Source organism: Colias eurytheme, chromosome 15 (assembly GCF_061535395.1).
Source record: "Colias eurytheme isolate Ceu_HAF_F1 chromosome 15, ilColEury1 Martin Lab GWU primary, whole genome shotgun sequence".
Taxonomy (NCBI): Eukaryota; Metazoa; Arthropoda; class Insecta; order Lepidoptera; family Pieridae; genus Colias; species Colias eurytheme.
Genome location: NC_142994.1, coordinates 7,205,129 through 7,229,026, shown reverse-complemented (window position 1 = coordinate 7,229,026; position 23,898 = coordinate 7,205,129). Strand labels below are relative to the sequence as shown.

The following is a 23,898-nucleotide window of genomic DNA, read 5'->3' as shown; positions in this document are numbered from 1 at the left end:
CAATTGACACATCACTATAGCACCCGCAAATGTGCAAAAATATCAAATTCTAATAAATGTTTATAATCACAATTATTCGTCGTATATTACAGTGGTTTAAAATAAGATAACTAAATAGAGATATGAATAGTTAGTTTAATTTAGTATGAGAATTATTTCTAATGTTGAGGTTTGTGATTTCTATTTAGCTTTCTAAAATCATAAAGCATATAATATCGAGGCAATAATCTTCTAATTAAGTTATGACAAACATTCGATTATGATTTTTTTTAAATATACTAGTTAAAACACACTTATGAAAAATACATGGCTACCGTATTTTTAATTCGAAATTTACAAGTTATTATACTTCAATGTGTAACCTACCTACCTGTAACCTTTTTATCATGGAAAATATATTTCAGTATAAAAGAAGCTAAACTTTATTATTACTACTATATTGAATAGAATATTCTAGTAATATTGACATAGACATTGGTGTTGCGGCTGCCCGCGTGAGGAGAAAATTTCATTAACGTTGCACATGTTCAATTACCGAATAGTGGATATCGAATAGTACCTAGACAGGTATTGAGTGCAACTCACTGATATCATGTAGAGTCTATTTGCTGATAAATTACCAAGATTACAATTACAACATCAAAATATACAAAGAAATAGATTACAACATTCAAGGAACAATATTTCAAATTGATACATACAATATCTATACTTATAGGTATTATAAATCTGAAGAGTTTGTTTCTTTGAATGCGCTAATAGGTCTCTCTTGAGATTAGCGGCCTGTTTTGAAAAATTATTTCAGTGTTTGATAGCCCATTTATCAAGGAAGGAGGAGGAAGTGAGGAGTATAAGCTATAATAATATATCGATAGCGCAGATAGTACTTAATTATTATGATTAAAGGGTTCAGTATAAAGTCAAAACAAAATCTTATCATCGCAAGTATTTAAAAAGTGATGATAAAAATATAAGAAACTCATTTATACATTCGAAATGATGGACACAAACTTTAAGAAAATATTTATATTTATTTGCGAATTTAATTTAAAAATATCATCGATCGGGGCCAATTTTTAATTTAAGAGTATACGGCGGGAATGGCATCCTTGCTCCAGTCAATCTCAACGGCCTTGTTGGTGCGTGCACTCTCTTCAGCGGCGGTAGCGATCTTGCTGACGGCGAGAGTCTGCCAGCTAGTCACATCTTGTTCTACTCCATCTGTGACACAAAATGTGACAAGAAATTTAGAAATGATATTTAGTTCTTAAAATTTAAAAATCAAAACTGTATTAAATATACTCACATTGTATGACATCTAAGAAGTGTTCAACCTCACGTTCATAGGAAACCTTGAAACGGGATGGGAATGAATAGTAGATGGGGTTTGTTTTGTATCCCTCTTGTCCAATAACGAAGTCTGTTGAGTGGGCGGGTTTCTCGTTGTCTACCTTAATCATACCTGTAAACAAAGTCGTTATTCAATTTGTATTACGTTTAAATCTTACGAATACAATTAAATATAAATGCAATGTTTACCTTTGTTTCCAAATACTTCAAGCCTTTGATCGTATCCGTAAGCTGAGTACCGGCTGTTGTCTCCGATAGCGATAGCTCCAGATGGGAAACTTAGGAGGAAAGCAACGTTGTCGAAGTCATTAATAGCTTTAATTTCTGGGATAAGGGCTGAGGCTGTTGCTTGCACTTTGTTTGGTAACTCTCCCAACACCCAGCAGGCCATGTCAAAGTCATGCACGAGGCAATCGTGGAACACGCCACCTAAAATATACAAATATATTAACAAAGTACTATTTTATTTAACGCTTCAAGCTATTTTTTTTTCTTGATAGAATTGAACGTGTTGATACCTGAGTTCTTCAAGTATTCGATGGAAGGTAGAGGTGAATCTCTCGCTGTAACCCTCAATACTTGAACGTGTCCAACTTCTCCTTCCCTGACCTTGTTCTTCAAATTCCTATAGGCGGGATCGAATCTTCTGTTGAAAGCCGCATACAAGACGCGACCTTTGGCTTTAGCGGCATCGTAGCATTTCTTGGTTTCTTCGATGCTTTCCGCAATGGGCTTCTCACAAAATACATCTTTGTTGTTGGCGATGGAGTTTACAACAATATCGTGGTGTGTGTATGTTGGAGAGCCAATGAAAACTGCGGTAACTCTACAACGTCATTATAGAACTTTAAGCATTTCAGTCAAGTTTAATTTTTGTCATAACTATACCTAAGTTAAAATTACAATTTTATTTTGACTTACGATTTGTCTTTGTACACTTTGTCGGCTTCCTTCGAGGTTAGGAAGGCAACATCATCACTAAGATTCCAGTATTTTTTCAGGTCAGCGAATTTGTCTTTGCAGTCATCCACAATGTATTTCAAGACAACACGTGGGTTACGAATGATGTTGGACAGATGAATGGAACCAGCACGACCGAGACCAAAGATAGCTGCAACAACTGGCGCCTTGTTTTTTGGTTTGTCAGACACTAAGTTAACTTTGTTGATGAAGCTGAAATGGCAAGATAATTTATAATTGAATTCGTCTTAAGGCAATATGATCGCAAAAAATAGAATAAAAATATTTACTCTGTGAATAGCCAGTCGGATTCGGGGTGGGTTTTCTTAGCTACCTTATAAGGAGATTCACCAAAGAACTTTTTTGTAGCCATTTTATCTAATTTATCCTGAAAAATAATACAAAAAATAATATTGAAGAAAAAAACTTGTAATAAATATAATTGGAACTTCTAATTGAGTTGATATATGTACTCACATCTATCATCCCTAATACTAAAATATGGTTTACAAATAAAGCTCGGTTCTTATTTGTAACATTTTTTTTGTGGTATTTTTGTTATTATACGTCATGTATTAAGAAAAATCTAAATAAATTTGTTTCATAGGTGGTAGTTTGACTTTTTTCATCTAAACATTCGCAATTAAATGTTTGTAAAGGGGGATATAGAAAGGTTTTCGTAGCATAATATTATGCTTACCTACTGGGTGTCGGAGAGTTTCGATCGCGAGCTAATTGTAGCTCCAACTAAATTAAAACATCAACTTGGCGGCCTTATATCAACATCGATTCAATAAAAGCAGATAACCCAACAGATTAATAAAATCATGAATTCTTGAGGTCATAAAATGATATGCGCGCAAATACCGCTCTGATACAATAGTGTTATAATTTTTTATCCAAATACGCTTTCCATGATAGGATTATAATATGTATTTATTTTACAAAACCGTCGTTTCGAATGAAATGTACGAGAATTTTTATAAAGGTTTAAAATAATGTTTATTTACCAACGTTCATTGTTTTTAGAAACGTAAGGTAAATAAATATTATTGAAAATGTAATCACCTGTAATTGAGGCCAATGAATATGAAGTCATGGAAGTAAGAAGTGTAAAAGTTGCGTCACCTATTAGGACTAGTCGGTGCCTATTGTCTTCGTTGAAATAGTTATTATTGTTTTATTCTAAACCTTCCTAGTTTAAAGAAAACAAAAACAGTATTTTTAACATGTAATTTATTTTCAACTTGGTCAGCAATGTACCTAATTTGGCCATGCCAAATAATGAAATTATGATTGGACAGATATTTTTACATTGGATAGATGGCACATAACATACATTTTTTCGTGTTTAGCCGATGGTCGCGGTTACATATACATATAAGTCAAAAACTAAATCTATTCTTAGAACTGACAAAAAAATACAATTGTTCCTAATGAAAAATGATATATTAATTTAAATGGCCTTCTGTTCTGGAATCACATGCTACAGGCAATCAAAACAATTTGCTTGATTGTTACACGTGTTTTGTTTTATTAAATAATATTATTAAATATCTTTGTATTTTTTTTTTAGGAAAATGTTTTTAAAAACAATATAGGTAGGTAAGTAACTTAAAGAATTAGTCGCTAAGTCTAAATTATTGTTGCGTTTTCGTCACAACCTATGTCGGTTCAAATTTTAAACAAATAGTTTTACCAAAAATACATATGCCGACAGATCATATTGGGAAATAAACAATATATTATTTACGTAAGTGGAAGATTATCTGTGACTCCCTGTAACCTTTTGTGGGGCGTTTATTGTTAATTGACAGTTAATATGAGATAAAACCTCCCAATCTACGTCGAATAACGAGGGTCAAGATCAATATGGAGACATGGTAACATTAGTAAAATTATTATGAGTTTATTATGTAAAAAGCATGGGTAAAAAGCAATTTCTTCAAATTCCAAAGATAATGATTATGTAGAAGTTTATCTCGTCTAGGGTATCGAAATATTTTTCTTAATTTACGCTATTTTCGGTATGGCATATATTCTAAAAATTAAATGTCGTAGATATTTGTATCGTTGAAAATGCATTTGTATTTTACATATTTTAAAATAAAATATGATGATAGGTATACCTAGATGCACCTGACTAATTAGTAGAATTTGCTGGCTTATTATCATACAAGAAGCAAGTGATAGAGTATTAAACATCGTACCTACATTTGAAACTGTTTCCACATTTAATATGTACAGGGTGTAATCGTTAAGTGTGCACAGGCGATTTTTCCGTAACTATTGCAGATATCAAAAAACTTTAAACTGATATTGAAAGCCTAATGAGTAAAATGACAATAATAACTTTTTAAAAATAAAACGGGAAATATCCAAAAATTTTACACCAAACACTCCCATACATTTAGTATGAGATATGACGTTCTTTTTTTGAATTTGTGCTTAAATTACTTCGCAAATTTTAATAAAAATTCATTTAGAAACTGTAAATAGAGCTCGATGTGGAATACAATGGTTTTCCAAAACGAGGACGTCGCTTCGAACATTTGCTTTGAACAGAAAATGTATAGAAAATTCAATGTATGGGAGTGTTTAATGTAACTTTTTTGGATATTTCCCGTTTTATTTTTTTTAAGTTATTATTGTCATTTTACTCATTACGTTTTCAATATCAGTTTAAAGGTTTTTTTATATCTGCAATACTTACTGAATAATCGCCTGTGCACATTTAACGATTACACCCTGTATAGATAACTAGCGGTCCGCCCCGGCTTCGCCCGTGGTACATAATTACGTTTTCTCTACATAAGAACCATCCTCGTACTTCAAGGAATATAATAAAAAAAGAATTATCGAAATCGGTTCAGCCGTTCTCGAGTTATGCGCTTACCAACACATTTTGCGATTCATTTTTATATCATACTAGCGGTCCGCCCCGGCTTCGCCCGTGGTACATGTTTACGTTTTCTCTACATAAGAACCATCCTCGTACTTCAAAGAATATAATAAAAAAAGAATTATCGAAATCGGTTCAGCCGTTCTCGAGTTATGCGCTTACCAACACATTTTGCGATTCATTTTTATATATAAGACTAGCTTTCCGCCTGCGGCTTCGCCCGCGTTTTAAAAAAAAAACCCGCATAGTTCCCGTTCCCGTGGGATTTCCGGGATAAAACCTAGCCTATGTCACTCAGAAATGATGTAGCTTTCCAACAGTGAAAGAATTTTTCAAATCTGCCAAGTAGTTTCGGAGCCTATTCAATTCATACAAACAAACAAACAAAAAATCAAACCTTTCCTCTTTATAATATTTGTATATATATCCATTAAATTAATTCTAATAATAGTAATGATATTTATAAAAGTTTTTAGTCTTTTGCATTCGATTTAATAATTTCATATCTTTTATATATCTTTTTCCAAAGTAATCCTTTTAAATAATTAAAACAATTAATGAAAGGTTCAAAGATATTTTATATCCACATTTTCCGCTTTTCAGTATACTGAAGTGGTCTTTCGGAATATTTTAATTTAATTTATAGAAAAACCTTTACTAATCAGGATAAATGATACTGTAGAGCAAATAACTCCACACACAATACATAAAATTATAGGTATCGTTCGTATCAGTATATAATTTTACATTGTCTGTGAAAAATATAAATATAAAAAAACTGTAAATATTTATTATTATTTCTGTAAATATTACTAACAATACCAAAAGTTCTTATAAGTAATTAGCCAAAACATTTTTCTGACAATAGCTTTGTTTATATAACTTTATCTTAAATGTCAATAAATATTTTTATTAAGATAAGCATAATAAGTATTATACATTGATAAGGAATTGTTAATTTAATAATCTTATAACTCGCGCGACCAGTGTTTATGATATTGGTTATATAACCAATGTTTTTTTCCTAAACAATTGATGTTTATAAGTAATTATTAGTTAATGAACGAAATTATCATTTTTAACGGTGTATTAAAGTTTTATGAGGGAAATAAAGATCGTAAAATTAATTTAAAGTAGCTGTAAATTAACAATTACAGTAGTTACCTACATATGAGTTACATATAAAAATATTCTTTGTACTCTTATGCTCACCAAGAAATTATTTAACAAAATATTTAAAAATTATGAAAATAATAAAAGACTACAAAAGCTGTTCGTTCAGACTTTTAATTTTTATGATTATTTGTGTTTGTATTGTGTAAAACTGTAAAACTGCAGGCTACGGGTAACGATAGTTACTAGTTCTGTGCTACGGGCTCAATATACCATTAGTACAGAACTAGGTACTGGGTAATCTATTTGTACCATTTTAAAATAATTATGTACTTACATACATTCAAGCTTTTAAAATGTAACAATCAGATATTAAATGTAGTTGCATTATTGAATGAGTTGTATGAAATCAGAATCTGTGATGTTCTATTTGCTTACAGTTTCAAAGAAATGATAAAATAAATTAAGTATAACTTAGAGAGTACATTTTAATCGTGTCTAAATTTATAAATTGTTATGTATGTTTGTTATAAAAAAATCATTCAAAGAAAATAAATTAAAATATACGTTATAATATGTTTTCTACATATAACATTTAGTATACGAGTCGTTATAAACACGAGGTCAGTTTAAAAAAAATATTAAATGAAAACCTTTCATTTATGTACAACCTAATTGATTTCATAACATATCTATTACATATTTAGAAAATTTGATATAGCTATAAGGTAGATTATCCCCGCGAACTTTTCCTGTTCAAAGTGAATGTATTGGAGCGGAATGTTCCACGTCAGAGGTAAAAGCAAGTATTCATGTTTAATTTCGGCCCCGTATCAGAGCCCGTAAAAACTCTTTTATCCCAAATTCCTTAGAAAGTATTGTTTCTTCTTAAGACTATAATTCTTATAAATTGATACGAGATCTTTCATTATTGTGTTTTACCCATAATCCATACATAATTATATATTTATTTTTGCATTTGATTCTATTTATCTGAACAATGCTACTATGTATGTAATATGTATGTAGCTTCATTACAAATTACAATGAACATATTTTTTCTTAAATTGAATAATTTGACAGAACAGTTTATTATTGGAACTCTTGGTCGAAATATTATAAGCTATGTAATTGATATTTCGTTTCATTCTATTTTTATCTTGAATCTGTCATATTACACATATTGGCAAAAATATATACAGGTAAAATATGTAAGTAGGTCTATAAAACAAAACAAGACATTTGTATAAAATACATTTATTTAAACTTAGTCGGATAACGAATTCATAGTTTCACAGAAATGCCTAGGTCTTAGATTTACGAGTATTCCGCGGGGATTTCATCTTTGCTCCAGTCGATGTATACAGTCTCGCCAGTGCGCGCGCTTTCCGCGGCCGCAGCTACGACCTTGCTCACGGCCAACACTTGCCAACTGTTCACATCAATAGGGGCTCCGTCTGAAAGTAAACAAATGTTAATACATACCCTTATTCTCCTAAAATTGCGACAGATTACTTATCGATCCTACGATCAAGTGCATCGCCTGATATTATGATAAAAAAATATTAACAGAATGCTTGCTTGTGAAAGATACTTACATTGAACAACATCCAAGAAATATTCCAATTCACGTTGGTACGCCAACTTGTAACGGGATGGGAATGAGTAGTAGATAGGGTTCTTCTTGACACCTTCTTGCTTGATAACATATTCGGTCGAATGCGCAGGTACTTGGTTGTCAACTTTGATCATACCTAAGGAAACAATTTAGTATATTAGTAAGCAGTTAAAAAAACATAAAATGCGAAAATATTGGTTTTAATTTACCTTTGTTTCCAAAAACTTCCAGACGCTGGTCAATACCATAAGCGCTGTATCTGCTGTTATCTAAAAGACCGACTGCTCCAGATGGGAAGGTAAGGATTGTGGCAATTGTGTCAAAGTCATTGATAGCTTTGATTTCAGGCATCAGAGCGGAAGCAGATACTTGCACGCGAGTGGGCACTTCTCCCAGCAGCCAGCAGAACATATCGAAGTCGTGAACCAAACAATCAAAGAACACACCACCTAAAAGTAATTGTATAATCAAATAAAAAATACATTAGAAAATAGAGTTCAAATTTTTTATCATTAAAAAAGAATTTTGCTTAATTATGAAAGATTTACTACCTGAAGTTTTGAGATATTCGATGGGAGGAAGAGGTGAATCTCTAGTTGTGCCCTTTACGATTTGCACATGTCCTAAGTCACCATTCCTAATCTTGTTTTTAAGATCCCTGTATGCCGGGTCGAAACGACGCATGAAAGCGGCGAATAGGACACGACCTTTGGCCTTTGCGGCTTCATAGCATTTCCTAGTTTCTTCACTGGTTTCAGCAATAGGTTTTTCACAGAAAACATCTTTGTTGTTTGCAATTGAGTTCACAACAATGTTGTGGTGTGTGGTGGTGGGTGTGAAGATGAACACTGTGTTAACACTGAAAATTTAAAAAAAAATTAAGTTGTGTTGGAAGAAAGATATATTTTAAACGGATTTCAAAACTGAATCCTTAAAAGTTTCTATATTTTGGTGAACTTACGCTTTGTCATTGTATACTTTGTCGCTATCTTTAGGTGTCAGGAAAACAATATCATCACTGAGCGACCAGTATTTCCTCAATTCGTCGAATTTATCTTTACGGTCATCAACAATATATTTGATAATAATTCGTGGGTTGCGGTTTATGGTGGCCATGTGGATAGAACCTGCTCGACCAAGTCCAAAAATAGCTGCTACGACGGGAGCCTTCTTTTCCTTAGCTTTGACATCAGCAGCTACATTTTTAAGGTACCTGATAAAGAGACGAAATTAAATAATGTTTTATTATTATTTAGATAATGAGACTAAAATCAACATTGCAATAAATACAATTTACACTTACTCGGTATATAAGAAATCAACCTCTGGGTAAGTAGGTTGCAGGGTGTAAGGAGAGGGACCAGCGAACTTTTGTGTGGCCATGTTGTCTTTTTTTCAATGTCCTATACAAAAGTATTAATTTAATTACCTATTTAATATTGAATAAATAGAGTATGTTCTTATAAATTGGTATTATCTTCTAATTTGATACCATTGGATTTATAAATTGTATTTTATTTTAAATTATATCATATTTAATTTCCGATACTGTCTTGAAGATCGTTAGGTACATATTTATGATACCTTACCTACTGGGTGCTGGAGTCGTACTAACGCGGGCTTTGTGCAGGCCCAACTGAATGAATTGTGAGATTCACGGCTTTATATGAACTCCGGTCTCAAAAAACATTGATAACTGGTCGTATATTACAGTGAAGATTTCATTATCAATGTTTTCGACAAAGCCGCTAATAAACTTGATAGAAACTTTAATCGCATGAATTTTTTCAATAGCATGGATAAAGCAATACGTAATGATTGCTATATTAATTTATAATAACGAGAAATAAATAAATTTTATAGGATTTAGTATTCTAATAATAAGAAGTATTTTTGAAAAACTATACCTACAATCGTCAAAAAAATAAGTCGTATTATTTTATTGTGATTTAGGGTTCCAAATCAAATATTTATCAATACCTTATATTAATGCTGTTTTTTTAAGGTAGGTACATAACATAACTTTTAAAAAAAGATAACGTTAAAATCAATCCAAGTAGGCAGCTGTTTTAATAGTTGTAGATTAAATATTTTGTGTACATTGTACAGAATCTTGTAATTAGATAATAAAAGCGTAGGTAATAATTACTATATTATCTATTGCTGGTTAAAAGGAATATAGGTCCTACCTAACATTGTGCTTTTTCGAAAAAAACTATAAACTTGAAAAATAATACATATTACATACTTAATAAATATAATGAAAACACAATTTATGAAAATAATGACAGACGAAGAGCGAAAAAATACAGGAACCTACCTACTTAGCTATAATAATTATTTCGGTTGGTACGAATTGAAGGTATTATATTTAATCGAGATTTTCCGTCTCTTAAAAGTAATTCCTTTGTTTATACAGATAATTGCTGTTCTAAATTCAAAGTCATTGTCATTTATAGTTATTAAAACATACCTACAAAATAATGATGTACGTACCACCCGATGTAATTTTGCTTTTTACCTTAATAATAATAATATTATGCTGATCTAGAGTGCATTCTATTTCTAGATCTGTTTAACTAAAACATTTTAAATTATTAAGGAACCTACCCATATTCATTCAAACTGCTCGCGCTAAACGTTGAAATTAATACCAATCTAAATTATTAATTAAATAAATCAAATTCCTTCACTCTGCAGTCTGCCGAGTTATAAGAATAATATGTATTTGTATAAGGCCTTTAGGTGGTACCTACATACAGTAGACTCTATATACTGCTCTATTAGTCCATTGAAAAGTTACATTTGGCGTTGCGATTTTTAGAGGACGCAATTTTATTTTTTTAATGTGTAGGGTGTGAAGCTAAAACCAAGTTTGTGAGGTCGCCAGTCGCCACCCTTGTCCCACGGCCGCCATCTTGAAAATAGTGGTTGAAATTGTTTTTACGATATTATATTATCTCTTAAACTATTTATTTATTATTATGATAAAAAAATATGCTGACATTATTAGTTGCAAATTAAATTTTCTACAAATTTGGTCCAGCTTGCTTCAAATACGTTTTTGTTTTGAATTTATGTAATTCTGAGACAGAAATTTAATCATTTTTTTAACCACGAAACGGTTACGGTTACGTTAACGGAAAATTAAACGCAGTTGTAGCTAATAATAATCTTATATATATATAAAAATGAATCGCAAAATGTGTTGGTAAGCGCATAACTCGAGAACGGCTGAACCGATTTCGATAATTCTTTTTTTATAATATTCCTTGAAGTACGAGGATGGTTCTTATGTAGAGAAAACGTAAATATTATGTACCACGGGCGAAGCCGGGGCGGACCGCTAGTATGAAATATTTATTAAAATTATTTAAATCTAGATGGATATTATTTAAAAATACGACCATAAAAAAATAATGAACACTGGGGCCATCAACTATCATAACTTTGTTTTACTTACGTAGGTACCTATCCAATGATAAGAACTTAAATAATTATATAGACATTTATAAAATAACAACAAGAAACATTAACAATAACTTAATTTATTTACAAAGACATTTAGATTTTATTATTTATTTTTTTAAGTTAGTAGTTAGGTAGTGTACACTACTTATCTTAACTTCTGTCTAGAATTGTATTGAATCTATACAGAAGCCGTGATCTATGAATCAGGTAATCATATTAAAAAAATGTCGGAATACAAGAATTCAAAAAACTTCTGTACGATAAAACTACAATCAGTGTTTGAACATAAAAGTTCTCATTAAGAAAATCCGGCTTCTAACTTCTAAAAGACGTGACCTTCTCAATGTTTGCATTTGCAACAAAAGTGGTAAATAGCTGTCGTTCGTCTTGCTTGAATCGTACCTACATAAGTACTCTATTTGCTTTTGCCTGAAACTGAAACATTTGAACCTTTATTAAGGCTTTTAATTTTTAATTACCATACGATCATTGTATAATCGATACTTAATACTTTTATAGAAAACCTTATTTTCTAGTTAATTGTTAAAAGACAGCGAGACAATATTTTGATTTACAAATAGGTAGATAATCGTTAAAAATTAAAACAAAAAATATTAGAACTTAAAACAATTTGTATCTAAAATTAATATACGACTTAAATGATCTAAGTAGGTACTTAGATTATAAAACAGTTTAGGAAACATAGATGTTAGATCTACCCAATAGACACACAAAATTTCATGAGAATCTATCCAGCCGTTTCAAAGGACTATGGTTACAAACATTGTGACACGAGAATATTATATGTATTATATTATATATATGTATATTTATGGAGAGATAATTCTATGACTGATAATGAAATTATAGGTTAAAGCGCGTCACACACGGTGAAGATACTATAATATTTTATCTTAAGATACTGTAATATTTTATATTCCATCCTGTTACAAATGACCCGAAATTTTGTGGGTCATTTGTAACAGGATGGCGGTTCTACAGGGGTCTTAGTACGCAATGACAAAAAGAAAAATGATGGTCAGAACGCTGATACCGGATACCTTAAGATACTGTAACATAAAATATTACAGTATCTTAAGATAAAATATTATAGTATCTTCACCGTGTGTGACGCGTTTTATAGCCAAAATAGCCAATAGGTTTAGGTACTTATTGACAAGAGATCACTAGTTATTGTAAATAATTTATAGACAGGTAATTTCAATATGAAATCTGTCTATTAATCTATACTATAAAATATTATATAGCTGAATAGTTTGTTTGTTTGTTTGAACGCGCTAATATCAGGAACTACTGGTCCGATTTGAAAAATTGTTTCGGTGTTAGATAGCCCATTTATAAAATTCATAAATGTAAATATTTCGGTTAACCCACAAATTAGATTACACCCACAAGCTAGATTCTAACGTGTAGAAGCCAATTTAGCTATGTAATATATCTGGTGCCCCTAATTACATTATTGTTGTCTGGGTCCAGAAAAGTTTGCTATTGTAACGAAGTTTTATTTTCTTATTCCAGTCGGTTATTGAGATTTGTGATTGAAGAGCGCCATCTAACGTGATTTTAAAGAAATATTTCTTACATTTTTTATTAATACACTAATAATTTGTATAATAAGACAACTTATTTTAAATTCAATGATCTGCATGTTCTTCTAAAATAGATTAGTAGTAACTTTTGACAATTTAAAAACTATGCTTTGCTTAATATTAACTGCTAAAAGTATGCATAATATTACTTAATAATACATTGATTTTTTAATGCTATTATTTTACTGTGCCAATTTCATAAAATAGAATATGGGTCAATCCTCAGAGGAATAAACCTATTATTGCTCTGAGGGTCAATCACTTTAGATTGATTACCTCTTTGAAGCCTCTTTGATTACCTTGATCCTTTTTTAATATTGGCAACATATTTGGAAAAGCTGTTCCGGCTTCCGCGCGTCATTGTCAAACAATAACTTGACATTACCGAATTACCGATGAGTAGCGAGTAAAATTGGAGTAAAATAACCTTTACCTTTCAATTTTCAATACATTTAACAGAATCAAAGCTAAAACCATTTTAATGTATCGGCGCTTCCTTTACAAATTTTGTCTAGTTACGTGGTTTGGTTTATAAATCTCTAAAAAATTCAACGTGTATACTTTTCAGTATCATAATAATTAACAGTGTAAGTAAAAGTTTACTGTCTTTGTACTTTTTTTATTATACTTGTCAATACATGTTTAATTTTGTAATATAATTACCATTGTAGATATAAGATGGCTAATCAGTGGGGCCAGAAAGCCGAAGAGTTGGAAATCTCCAACAAAGTAGCCGGTCTTGGTTTGAATAAGAAATCTAGTGATAAGTCAGATGAAGAAAGCATCGATGCCGCAAATCCAGCAGAAACTTCGCTGCTTATGAAGATAATACGACAAGGATTAGTTGAATCAAAACTAGATATAGAGATTCAAAGAAAAGATCCGAATTCACCTCTGTATTCAGTAAAAACTTTTGAAGCTTTACATTTAAAACCAAATTTGTTGAAGGGCGTGTATGCAATGGGCTTTAATGCTCCATCGAAAATTCAAGAGACAGCTCTTCCTACACTTTTGGCTGATCCACCCCAAAATATGATTGCACAATCTCAATCTGGAACAGGTAAAACTGCTGCTTTTGTCTTGGCGATGTTAAGTAGAGTTGACCCTACACATAAATACCCACAAGTTCTCTGTTTGAGTCCAACATACGAACTAGCCATACAAACTGGTGAAGTGGCAGCAAAAATGGCAAAATTCTGTCCAGAAATTAAATTGAAGTATGCTGTGAGAGGGGAGGAAGTTCCAAAAGGCACTAAAATAACAGACCATATACTAATAGGAACACCAGGAAAAATGCTTGATTGGGGTGTTAAATTTGGAATGTTTGACCTGAATAAAATTAAAGTATTTGTATTAGATGAAGCTGATGTAATGATAGATCGTCAGGGACATCAAGATCAATGTATTAGAATTCACAAATGTTTACCTTCAACATGTCAGATGATGTTCTTCTCTGCAACTTATGACAGTAAAGTTATGGAGTTTGCTGAAGTTATAGTGCCTAACCCTATTATTATACGACTTCTTCGTGAAGAGGAATCTTTGGATAATATTAAACAATATTATGTTAAATGTAAGAGTCCTGAAGATAAATATAGAGCTATTTGTAATATCTATGGAGTTATAACAATTGGTCAAGCTATAATATTTTGTCACACAAGGAAAACAGCTAGTTGGCTATCTGAAAAGATGTCTAGAGATGGACATTCTGTAGCAGTTTTGTCTGGTGAATTAACAGTGGAACAAAGAATTGCTGTACTCGATAGATTCAGAGGTGGACTCGAGAAAGTATTGATTACAACCAATGTGTTGTCTCGTGGAATTGACATTGAACAGGTTACTTTAGTAGTAAACTTTGATATGCCAGTGGATGTTAATAAAAAAGCTGACTGTGAAACTTACTTACATAGAATTGGACGTACGGGACGATTTGGTAAAGCTGGAATAGCTATCAATTTGATTGATTCTCCACAAGCAATGGAAGTTTGCTTGGACATAGAAGCTCATTTTGGAAAGAAAATTCACTTGTTGGACATTGAAGATGCAGAAGAAATTGAGAAGATTGGTGCTTAGCTTCACATTATGCATGACATAATTCATTCTTTTTTGTATTGTTGCACTTAATTATAAGCATATTATTAAGCAATAAAACCTCGTTATTTTGATTATAATTTCTATTTATTTTGTAACCACACACTCAACACATAAATAAGAAAATATGCACAATACCCTAAAATAAGCAAAAATTGTACTACTATAATAATATTCTGTATTAAATCATCGAGAAGGCTGTGCACCACCTTCTGGGTTTGTGGCTCCAGATATCATCACAAATATTGCAATGGGAACAATATACATCCACTGAAAAGAAAAATTAAAAAAGTATTAGCATATTAACTTTTGAATTACCATCACTTATCACAGAAAAAATAAGTAAAGGAAATAAATATATCACAATTATTGATGTTTTTTTTACAAATCAGAGTAATAAATGATTGAATTGATGATTACTTACATATTTGGCCAAAAATGATCTATTGTCTTTCAATTCACCCTTTTCTCTTGCTTCTCTTTCTCGTTCTAGTTTTTGAATGTAAGAAGCTGTGTCAGGTCTACAAAATAGAAAATAAATCTATATCAAATCAATAAACACTTATATATTGTTTTGTAATAATTATTGATATACTTTTAGCCACAGTCTGTTTAAAAATTAAGGAAAAAGAAATATAACTGCAAGTAATGTGTATATGTATTTTAATAAAATTACTAGATTCTCATGCCTACCGGCTACCACACAGTACCACAGTATGGGATCAACAAACACAACCTGATTTAAAATTGCAAAATAAGGCTTATTTCAAACATATATTATTCTCTCAATGTAGTACTCACACAGGTGCCTGATCCACATGACGAAGATAAAAATCGGAATGAATGTCATTGTCAGATCTGTGCAAGCCATGAGATTGGCTTGAATTGGTCACTTGAAATGTCACAGCTATTACTTCACCACTGGGCAGTACCCATGCACTGATTACATCTGATAAACCATTTTCTAAGAATGCTTTAGCCTTTACTGACGAAAGGAATTCAGTCTCCTTGCTATCAGCTGTAGTAACAAAAGTTCTCAAAGTATAAAATCCATCAATTGAAGCCAGCTCCTAAAAAGACAACATTATGTTATTCACAAATTAACATCCGCAAGAATAACCAAATGGTCAATTTCTTAATTAAAAGGGAAAAATATTTTTTTTGCGTGGTGTCTCTCGATGTTAGCCAGAAGGGCTTCTACATCTTAACGCAGATGGGGAAAAATATTATACCTTTAACTCATCTATGTGTTGTTGACTTAAAAGATTTTGATCAATTGTTGCAGTGCCAGCTCGTATGCTTTTAAGTGATATATTTCCGCGATTACAATATTTATCTTCTTTGCAATTTAGCGAATGTTCAATCCGTATATTTAGCCAGCCATCATAATCAAGACATATCTGTAAAAAGAAGAAAGATTTTCTAAAACTATTATAATATTAACACAATTGTAACTTATAAATATTACAACATAATATGTACCGCATATTGAATAAATAGAACGATAAATAATATTGGTAGTTTCATCTTAAATAATTTTTAGAATAATTATATTTATTTTTCTTGAAATGCAGGCAATTCAGAATCACGGTTTTGACTTTTGACATTTATGATGTCTATTGTCTATGATTTTGACGTTCAAGTGACAGTTCATTAACATTTTTTCCAATGTTTGTACCTTCATCCATACATATATTTGTGCATATATTTATTTTTTTAACACAATTTGAATTAACTTTGATTATTTCGATAAAACTACAATGAAACGAAAGCTTTAAATTTTTTCCAACAATAATTAATAATTACTAACGATAAATCGATTGCACGCATCAATTCACGCGCATTACTTTTTCTAGTGCTCGATTGTGCGAAGCGTTGCTGTAGTTGGAACATTCAACGTTAAGCATTATGCCGCATAATGCGCTCTAGTGCTGTAATTGGAAAACGGGGTAATTGACTAGAATAATCGAGATGAGTGACTGAACAGTCAAAATCGAAGATAAATTTATTATTTGATTTGATCTGCTAGACTACAGGCCCATGTTGAAAATATTATGGGTCATTTGAACCTATCTAGAACGATTTACGAGCATAAAATTTTTTAAGTACATACTGCCATGTACCAGCCATGTAAAATATAAGCTTCTTGAGCCATGTACTCTACAGCCATGTACATTATCCCGTGTATGGATTCCCTACCTTTTACTTGACATTGGCAAATAGATATAGATTCTTGACTTAACAGAAAAAAAAACTATTGACAATTGACATCAGCATTTTGAGTTTTGACATTTTTTCCCATTCCACTTCTGATAATTTCAGATTTTCGGGCTTTTCTTCGTTGAAGTCTGTCAAAATAATTGTATACATTGACTATAAATAATTTGTGTGTACTCAAGCTAATATTTACAAATTATTTTATATTTCATTATTTTAAAATTTTTCACTAACAGAAGCTTGCAAAAATAATAATCCAGTCTGTAGGTATTTATGCTCTACAAAAGGTGGCGTAGAAAATGTTTTGAAATGATATTGTTTAGGTATGAAAGGTAAATCAAAATTCAAGTTTTCGACCTTGACGGACCCAGGCGCTAGCCGCCATTTTGAATTAAAGGTGCTAAAATTAGGTATATTTTAAATAACTTCTCAATTGTTTACTAAATCACAAAAGTGTCTATGAGGGGTTCAAAGAAGACAAAATTACCTACATTTTTTTCATACATGATTATTCTGTAAGTCTTAAAGGTAAAAAGTTACAAGCGACGGAAATAATAATATTTACAGAAATCATATAATTTTAATTTTGTTTAAAAATTGTACAGCTATCATTTTTTAATTCTCTTTGATGGCCCGGGCTGGTTAATGGTGGCTTCTTCATTATCGTCGCTGAAATTTTCTGTTTCATTGTCTGTATTTTTAGTTTCCAACCATGAAATTTCGTCATCATGACCAGAAGAAATCGAAGACGCTGGAGCACGCTTTCTAGTAACTTTTTACGTAGGGGACATGGATAAGGAATCCTTAGAAGATATCCGATATGAACGATTCATAAAGTTATCAATAAAAAGTAAATTTAATCGACGAAATTTCATGGTTGGAAACTAAAAATACAGACAATGAAACAGAAAATTTCAGCGACGATAATGAAGAAGCCACCATTAACCAGCCTGGGCCATCAAAAAGAATAAAAAAAGATTGCTGCACAATTTTTAAACAAAATTAAAATTATATGATTTCTGTAAATATTATTATTTCCGTCGCTTGTAACTTTTTACCTTTAAGACTTACAGAATAATCATGTATGAAAAAAATGAAGGTAATTTTGTCTTCTTTGAACCCCTCATAGACACTTTTGTGATTTAGTAAACAATTGAGAAGTTATTTAAAATATACCTAATTTTAGCACCTTTAATTCAAGATAGCGGCTAGCGCCGGGGTCCGTCAAGGTCGAAAACTTGGATTTTTATTAACCTTTCATACCTAAACAATATTGTTTCAAAACATTTTCTACGCCACCTTTTGTAGAGCAGAGGCTTTTACATTTCCCCACAGACTGGACTATAAACTGATATCAACGGTTTTATTCTGTAGAATATCCATTTATATATTTAGAGCGTCATGGAAGAAGTTGATTCAATTATAATACATTTTTTGAGACAACTAAATGTGTAAGTATAAATGCAATGGTAGGATTATTATAATAACTAGACTGCTAAATATATTATAAGTAACTAATTGTTTTTTTTTTTTCTTTTTAGAAATATTAACGACGACGTTAAAAATATTTGCGACATTCCAGTAGAAACTATAATTGAATCAGCAGCACAATGTATTTCCGCAATAAATCCAACCCTAAAAGTGCCATTGAAATTACCATCTGGAGTCTCTCAAAGAATTGGCGTAGCCACTCAAATTGCAACAATATGCAAGGTAACTTAAAATATAAATATCAATTTTTGCTTTATTTTACTTACACTTTCATTATTATATTTAATGTTACAGGTTCTTTTTTTAGTCTGTTAATAACATGTATCTTGCAGGATTTAGGCTACAAAAATGATGTTGGCTATCAAACATTTTTATATTATAATGAATCGGATTTAAGACAAGTATTTATGTTTTTAATTGAAAAATTACCAAGTGAAGATAAAAAATCTGTTTCCAAAGTATCACCATCAAACAAAAAGCATTTGCTTATGCAGCAAATTAGTCAAAAAATAGCAGAACAACTTAATACAATTTGGATTCCACCAAGCTGCAATGTACCAATGAAAAAATCAATAGGAGACTATATCCATGAACAAGGTAATCATCATTCATCATCATCATTGTTTTCTTGCTCACGGCTTTGCTTCCATTGTTTAAATATTTAAAAAGTTTTTTACCCTTTATATTGCACCTCTAAAATGTTCTATATTTAAAGTTGAACAGTGTCAGTAATTAATTCAACTACAAATTTCCATAGCAATATATCAATTCCCAAGAATTCCATTGGTAGAGGAAATTTTCTAATATTTTGCAGTATTGCGACTGAGACGTAGTTAGATTATAATCTAAAAGTTAATCAATTTCATAGTGATATATAGTCAATGAATGTTCATAATAGAAATTGATGTTCCAGATTATTTATCTGAAAACAAAATGGATGAAAAAGAAATTATAGAGAAACTTATGAAATTACAAAGTGTCAAACCAGAAGTGCAATATATTGCAAAAGATTGCAGTAAAGAGGAAAAAGAGGAATGCATATCTAGTGAAATCAAACAGGACATCAATAAAAGTCTAAAAGAATTGAAAGAGACAACAATTCATTTGAAACAAAAATTGGATACACTAACAAGTGAAAGAAATGTTATGGAAGTTGAATTTTCTCAGGTATAGGTTTATGTTGTATGAACTAAATCTATACAAATATTATAAAGCTGATGAGTTTGTTTGTTTTTTAACGCGCTAATCTCAGGAAGTACTGGTCCGATTTGAAAAATTCTTAGGTGGTGTTAGATAGCCCATTCATCAAGGAAGGCTATATATCATCATGCTAAGACCAACAGGAGCGGAGCCACGCAGGTTAAACCGCGGAGCGCAGTTAGTATGTAATATGAACATGTTATTTGTTTGCTGATGATTAGATATAATAACTTTTTTTATCCGACTTCAAAAAAAAGGAGGAGGTTATCAATTCGGCCGGTATGTTTTTTTTTTTTTTTTTTATGTATGTACACCGATTACTCCGTGGTTTCTGAACCGATTTACGTGATTCTTTTTTTGTTTGATGCGGGATGGTGTCGAATTGGTCCCATAAAAATTTTATTCGGATAGGCCCAGTAGTTTTTATTTTATGAGCATTTTTGTCTGTATTTGTAAATGTTGCAAGTGCAAGTTTGAAGTCGGTTGTTTTTAACGCAGTTATTGACTTGTTGTTCATGTTAAAAGGCACTAAAGAGCTGTGAACGAGTAGAGTCAGATTTCAAAAATATACAGAATGTACTGAACAGTATTGGTATTAATGATATTGAATCAGAAAATGGAGTGGACAATTTGTTGGAGAAGGTACATAAAAATATAAATATGATGCATTGTAAAGTGGAAGAGCTCACATCAAGAAATCTGTCACTGAAAGTGGACATAGATAAACTAAAAAGTGATAGAGCACTCACACAGGTATGCAATTTGTAATTTTTTCTTCAATAAAAATATTGTAATTAATAGATAGTTATATACCATTTACATTTATTCTTTTATTCAGTTGTCTCTATTTATTTCAGTCTGAAAGGAGTAAATGCAGAAAAATCTTGATAGACTTGAAGGAGAAAGCTAAAGGCATGAAGGATGAATGTGAAAATAAAGAAGAATTAAAAAACCAACTAAAAACAAAATATGAGAAACTTAAAGGAGGCAATAAAAGGTATTTTATAAAATATTTAATTAATACTAGCTTTCCGCCCGCGGCATCGCCCGCGTTTTCAAAGAAAAACCCACATAGTTCCCGTTCCCGTGGGATTTCCTGGATAAAATCTACCCTTTGTGTTAATCCAAGTTACCCTCTATATGTGTGCTAAATTTCATTGTAATTGGTTGAGTAGTATTTGTGTGAAAGAGTAACAAACACACAAACTTTCGCATTTATAATATTAGTAGGATTGATTATCGCTGATCTTTCTTCTTTAATTAATAGAAATTCTATGATTTTTTTAAAGGCATGTATATACAAAAAGAATTTTGGAAATAATTGGAAATGTTGATAAACAAAATATGGAGATAAAAAAAATATTAGATGATACAAGACAACTTCAGAAAGAAATAAATACACTTGAAGGGCAATTGGGAAGGTGCTTTTCTATTGCTGATGAAACCCTTTTCAAGGTAACGTATTTTAAAATATACCTTCAAGTGTTTGTTTATATATTATGTAGTTTATAATGAGATGATGATTAATTTCAATCTATTTATTTTTAGGATGCTAAAAAAGATGATCAAGCGAAAAAGGCCTACAAACTTCTAGCATTGCTTCATTCTGAATGCAACACAATTGTGTCCCTTGTAAATGAAACTGGCATTTTGGCAAGAGACATAGTGGATTTAGAAGATAACATTAAGGCTGAAAAATCTAAGCGTACTGAAGATATTTTACAAAAAATTCAGTTGGATCTCACTAATTTACAAAAAGAGTCTGCTTAGTGCATTTTTTTTTATGTTTGTTGTTATTATTATCAATAAATAAATAATTGTAATCTCAATATCCTTATAACTCTTTTAATTGTCTATTACATATTACACATTAATCATATAAATATAAATAACTTATTCTACTTTTTCTGTGGTAAAATTTCTGGAGGTATATAATCTTCATCAGATTTATTATGTGTTTTAGTTTCTATTTCTTTTTTATCTTCAAGTTGTTCTTTTTCCTCTATTTGAAGATCAATCTTTTCTTCATTTTCAAAGAACCACAGCTTTTGTTCTTCCTTTTGTAGCTCTTTTTGTTTTTCTTCAATGGATTGTATCCTTTTAATTCTATCTAGTCTCTTTGTTTGCTCTTGAAGTCTGGTTTCCCTAATAATTTCCCAGTTTTGGAACATCTGTAAAGCAATCACTTAATCAAGAAACAATATTAAAAATGTAATGAGATTGTTTATAGATTTAAATAAAAAAATGACTGAAAAATAAATGGCTGACCTTAACACATGTTTTATATGTAAAAAAGCTTTTCGCGATTTATACAAAGATGGTAAGTTTTACTTGTACTTTGTACCATGTTACCACGTTTTGACCAAAATTGTAGATCATAGAATGATGTATAAAATACATTTTTTTTATCAAAGAGCCACCAATTTTGTGATATATATAATGATTTGTATTTCTAAAATTCCGATTTCAATGCAAACCCGCAAAGAGATGTTTATTTTTAGACCTTTGACCAATATGCAATACCGGAATGGTGGCAAATTTTAATTATTAATTCTTACCTCTTCTTGTGCAGCAATATCTTTATTTTGTGACCTATTAATTGCATTCTCCACCATGATTTTGATTGATTCTTCCATTTTATCCTCAATAATTTCTGAATTACTAAATAATGATAAACATTTTCCTAGGATCTCTTTAGAGTCTTCAGTTGATTCAGCTTCAATTAAGTTTAGCACTTCTTTATAGACTTTAAATGATGTATTTCCAGCCAGTTTTTCACATAATGATAATAATTTGTCATATTTTTTATAGTAAAGCCATCCTAATAATTGTAAATTATTACTTGTGTTGTCCTGGAATTGTTTTGATATCCAAGCTAGAGTCTTCCCCGTTAAAATTTTAATGTCTTTTATATCAAAATGATCATCAAAGTATTCATTTCGTAAGTACTTGACTCTTATTTTAATTTCTTCCACCTTTTTATTTTCTTTTTCAGTTTTGTTCTCATCTAAAGGAGGTTTATATTCAGATATAAATTTATAACATGCATACTGGCATAAAGAGCAAGTTATGTCATTAGAATAATCTTCTTGAAGCATTATAAGTGAAGCTACATTAGATGCAAGTTCGTAATTTTGTGATGTTATCAACTTGTCCAATAACAAATTGGCTGCGAAGCAATCCAGGAATATTCCATAATTTAAGGGATCTTTTAAAATTTCAATAAGCTCTTGAATATTCCCAAAATCTAAGTAATTTCTCACAGTAGCATGATGAGTTGATTCTAATGTGTTTCCGGTATCTGCCGTCAGCCTAAGTTTATGTAACAAATCCTTAAGCTCGTCCAGATATGATGGGTCTTTTACAGCGTTAGCAAAAATATCAACATCTATAGCGCTCATAACACCTTTGGATGAATAATTCTGTTCCAAACTTGTATAAAAATCATTGAGATTTAGTTTTGTTAGAATCGGTGATGTAGTTTGTTTATTCCATGCGTTAATACATTTGTATTCGTTGGTTAGAAAAGACTGTTTCGGTATAATAATTGCCGAGTATTTAGGCACAAAATTATACCGTAGTGTTCTGAACATGTTTTCTTCAAATTTTTTTCTTTAAAAAATCCTCATGAATTAAGAACTTTAATTAAAAATATTATATTTAAAACAGAATTTAAATTAAAATATGCTCACTGATACATACACACCTGACATATGATTTGACAGGTAATATCACAATGACAATAATTAAAAAAAACCACAAACTAACGATATGGCATAATAAAAATTTCAAAAAAGTTCAACTTTGGTGAGCTTTTCTGTGCTTGTTTTCAACTTGCAATAATAAAATTATTGAAATGTTTTCTTCTGTAAATA

The 23,898-nt window shown here is 30.9% G+C and overlaps 6 protein-coding genes across 6 annotated transcripts; 2 read left to right on the top strand and 4 right to left on the bottom strand.

Moving 5' to 3' along the window:
* Window positions 1–1,011: 1,011 nt before the first annotated feature.
* On the bottom strand, window positions 1,012–3,082 carry LOC149902406 (uncharacterized). Its single transcript, XM_090110024.1, has 7 exons — window positions 3,011–3,082; window positions 2,601–2,698; window positions 2,272–2,523; window positions 1,869–2,176; window positions 1,540–1,779; window positions 1,307–1,462; window positions 1,012–1,221 (listed from the first exon to the last, which is right to left on the bottom strand). Exons 2-7 carry the CDS (start codon window positions 2,681–2,683, stop codon window positions 1,082–1,084), a joined length of 1,179 nt encoding a protein of 392 aa, XP_089966150.1. The 5' UTR covers window positions 2,684–2,698; window positions 3,011–3,082; the 3' UTR covers window positions 1,012–1,081.
* Window positions 3,083–7,566: 4,484 nt separating this feature from the next.
* Window positions 7,567–9,595, bottom strand: LOC149902405 (uncharacterized). The gene is made up of 7 exons (XM_090110134.1): window positions 9,533–9,595; window positions 9,247–9,346; window positions 8,905–9,156; window positions 8,495–8,802; window positions 8,153–8,392; window positions 7,924–8,079; window positions 7,567–7,782 (listed from the first exon to the last, which is right to left on the bottom strand). Exons 2-7 carry the CDS (start codon window positions 9,324–9,326, stop codon window positions 7,643–7,645), a joined length of 1,176 nt encoding a protein of 391 aa, XP_089966260.1. The 5' UTR covers window positions 9,327–9,346; window positions 9,533–9,595; the 3' UTR covers window positions 7,567–7,642.
* A 3,809-nt stretch (window positions 9,596–13,404) lies between these two features.
* Dbp80 (putative ATP-dependent RNA helicase Dbp80) lies at window positions 13,405–15,195 on the top strand. Its single transcript, XM_090110128.1, has 2 exons — window positions 13,405–13,611; window positions 13,696–15,195. Exon 2 carries the CDS (start codon window positions 13,703–13,705, stop codon window positions 15,095–15,097), a length of 1,395 nt encoding a protein of 464 aa, XP_089966254.1. The 5' UTR covers window positions 13,405–13,611; window positions 13,696–13,702; the 3' UTR covers window positions 15,098–15,195.
* Window positions 15,188–16,753, bottom strand: EMC10 (ER membrane protein complex subunit 10). Its single transcript, XM_090110130.1, has 5 exons — window positions 16,598–16,753; window positions 16,348–16,515; window positions 15,917–16,185; window positions 15,540–15,636; window positions 15,188–15,385 (listed from the first exon to the last, which is right to left on the bottom strand). Exons 1-5 carry the CDS (start codon window positions 16,640–16,642, stop codon window positions 15,302–15,304), a joined length of 663 nt encoding a protein of 220 aa, XP_089966256.1. The 5' UTR covers window positions 16,643–16,753; the 3' UTR covers window positions 15,188–15,301.
* A 675-nt stretch (window positions 16,754–17,428) lies between these two features.
* On the top strand, window positions 17,429–21,852 carry LOC149902402 (coiled-coil domain-containing protein 22 homolog). Its single transcript, XM_090110008.1, has 9 exons — window positions 17,429–17,584; window positions 18,680–18,783; window positions 18,874–19,045; window positions 19,156–19,420; window positions 19,737–19,990; window positions 20,549–20,776; window positions 20,881–21,020; window positions 21,313–21,478; window positions 21,572–21,852. The coding sequence occupies exons 2-9, from the start codon at window positions 18,734–18,736 to the stop codon at window positions 21,791–21,793; spliced, it is 1,497 nt and encodes a 498-aa protein (XP_089966134.1). The 5' UTR covers window positions 17,429–17,584; window positions 18,680–18,733; the 3' UTR covers window positions 21,794–21,852.
* LOC149902401 (uncharacterized) lies at window positions 21,853–23,738 on the bottom strand. Its single transcript, XM_090110009.1, has 2 exons — window positions 22,582–23,738; window positions 21,853–22,194 (listed from the first exon to the last, which is right to left on the bottom strand). Exons 1-2 carry the CDS (start codon window positions 23,614–23,616, stop codon window positions 21,922–21,924), a joined length of 1,308 nt encoding a protein of 435 aa, XP_089966135.1. The 5' UTR covers window positions 23,617–23,738; the 3' UTR covers window positions 21,853–21,921.
* Window positions 23,739–23,898: the final 160 nt, after the last annotated feature.

Coding starts and splice junctions, on each gene's coding strand:
- LOC149902402 (XM_090110008.1), top strand. CDS start 18,734: ATGGAAGAAGTTGATTCAATTATAATACATTTTTTGAGACAACTAAAT. Junction 19,991..20,548: donor TGGAAGTTGAATTTTCTCAG/GTATAGGTTTAT, acceptor TCATGTTAAAAG/GCACTAAAGAGCTGTGAACG. Junction 21,479..21,571: donor CTGATGAAACCCTTTTCAAG/GTAACGTATTTT, acceptor ATTTATTTTTAG/GATGCTAAAAAAGATGATCA.
- LOC149902401 (XM_090110009.1), bottom strand. CDS start 23,616: ATGTTCAGAACACTACGGTATAATTTTGTGCCTAAATACTCGGCAATT. Junction 22,195..22,581: donor ATATTGCTGCACAAGAAGAG/GTAAGAATTAAT, acceptor ATTGCTTTACAG/ATGTTCCAAAACTGGGAAAT.
- LOC149902405 (XM_090110134.1), bottom strand. CDS start 9,326: ATGGCCACACAAAAGTTCGCTGGTCCCTCTCCTTACACCCTGCAACCT. Junction 8,803..8,904: donor AAAGTATACAATGACAAAGC/GTAAGTTCACCA, acceptor TTAAATTTTCAG/TGTTAACACAGTGTTCATCT. Junction 7,783..7,923: donor TTTCTTGGATGTTGTTCAAT/GTAAGTATCTTT, acceptor GTTTACTTTCAG/ACGGAGCCCCTATTGATGTG.
- Dbp80 (XM_090110128.1), top strand. CDS start 13,703: ATGGCTAATCAGTGGGGCCAGAAAGCCGAAGAGTTGGAAATCTCCAAC.
- LOC149902406 (XM_090110024.1), bottom strand. CDS start 2,683: ATGGCTACAAAAAAGTTCTTTGGTGAATCTCCTTATAAGGTAGCTAAG. Junction 2,177..2,271: donor AAAGTGTACAAAGACAAATC/GTAAGTCAAAAT, acceptor ATGACGTTGTAG/AGTTACCGCAGTTTTCATTG. Junction 1,463..1,539: donor TGAAGTATTTGGAAACAAAG/GTAAACATTGCA, acceptor CTTTGTTTACAG/GTATGATTAAGGTAGACAAC.
- EMC10 (XM_090110130.1), bottom strand. CDS start 16,642: ATGAAACTACCAATATTATTTATCGTTCTATTTATTCAATATGCG. Junction 16,186..16,347: donor AACACATAGATGAGTTAAAG/GTATAATATTTT, acceptor TTGTCTTTTTAG/GAGCTGGCTTCAATTGATGG. Junction 15,637..15,916: donor CATGTGGATCAGGCACCTGT/GTGAGTACTACA, acceptor TCTATTTTGTAG/ACCTGACACAGCTTCTTACA.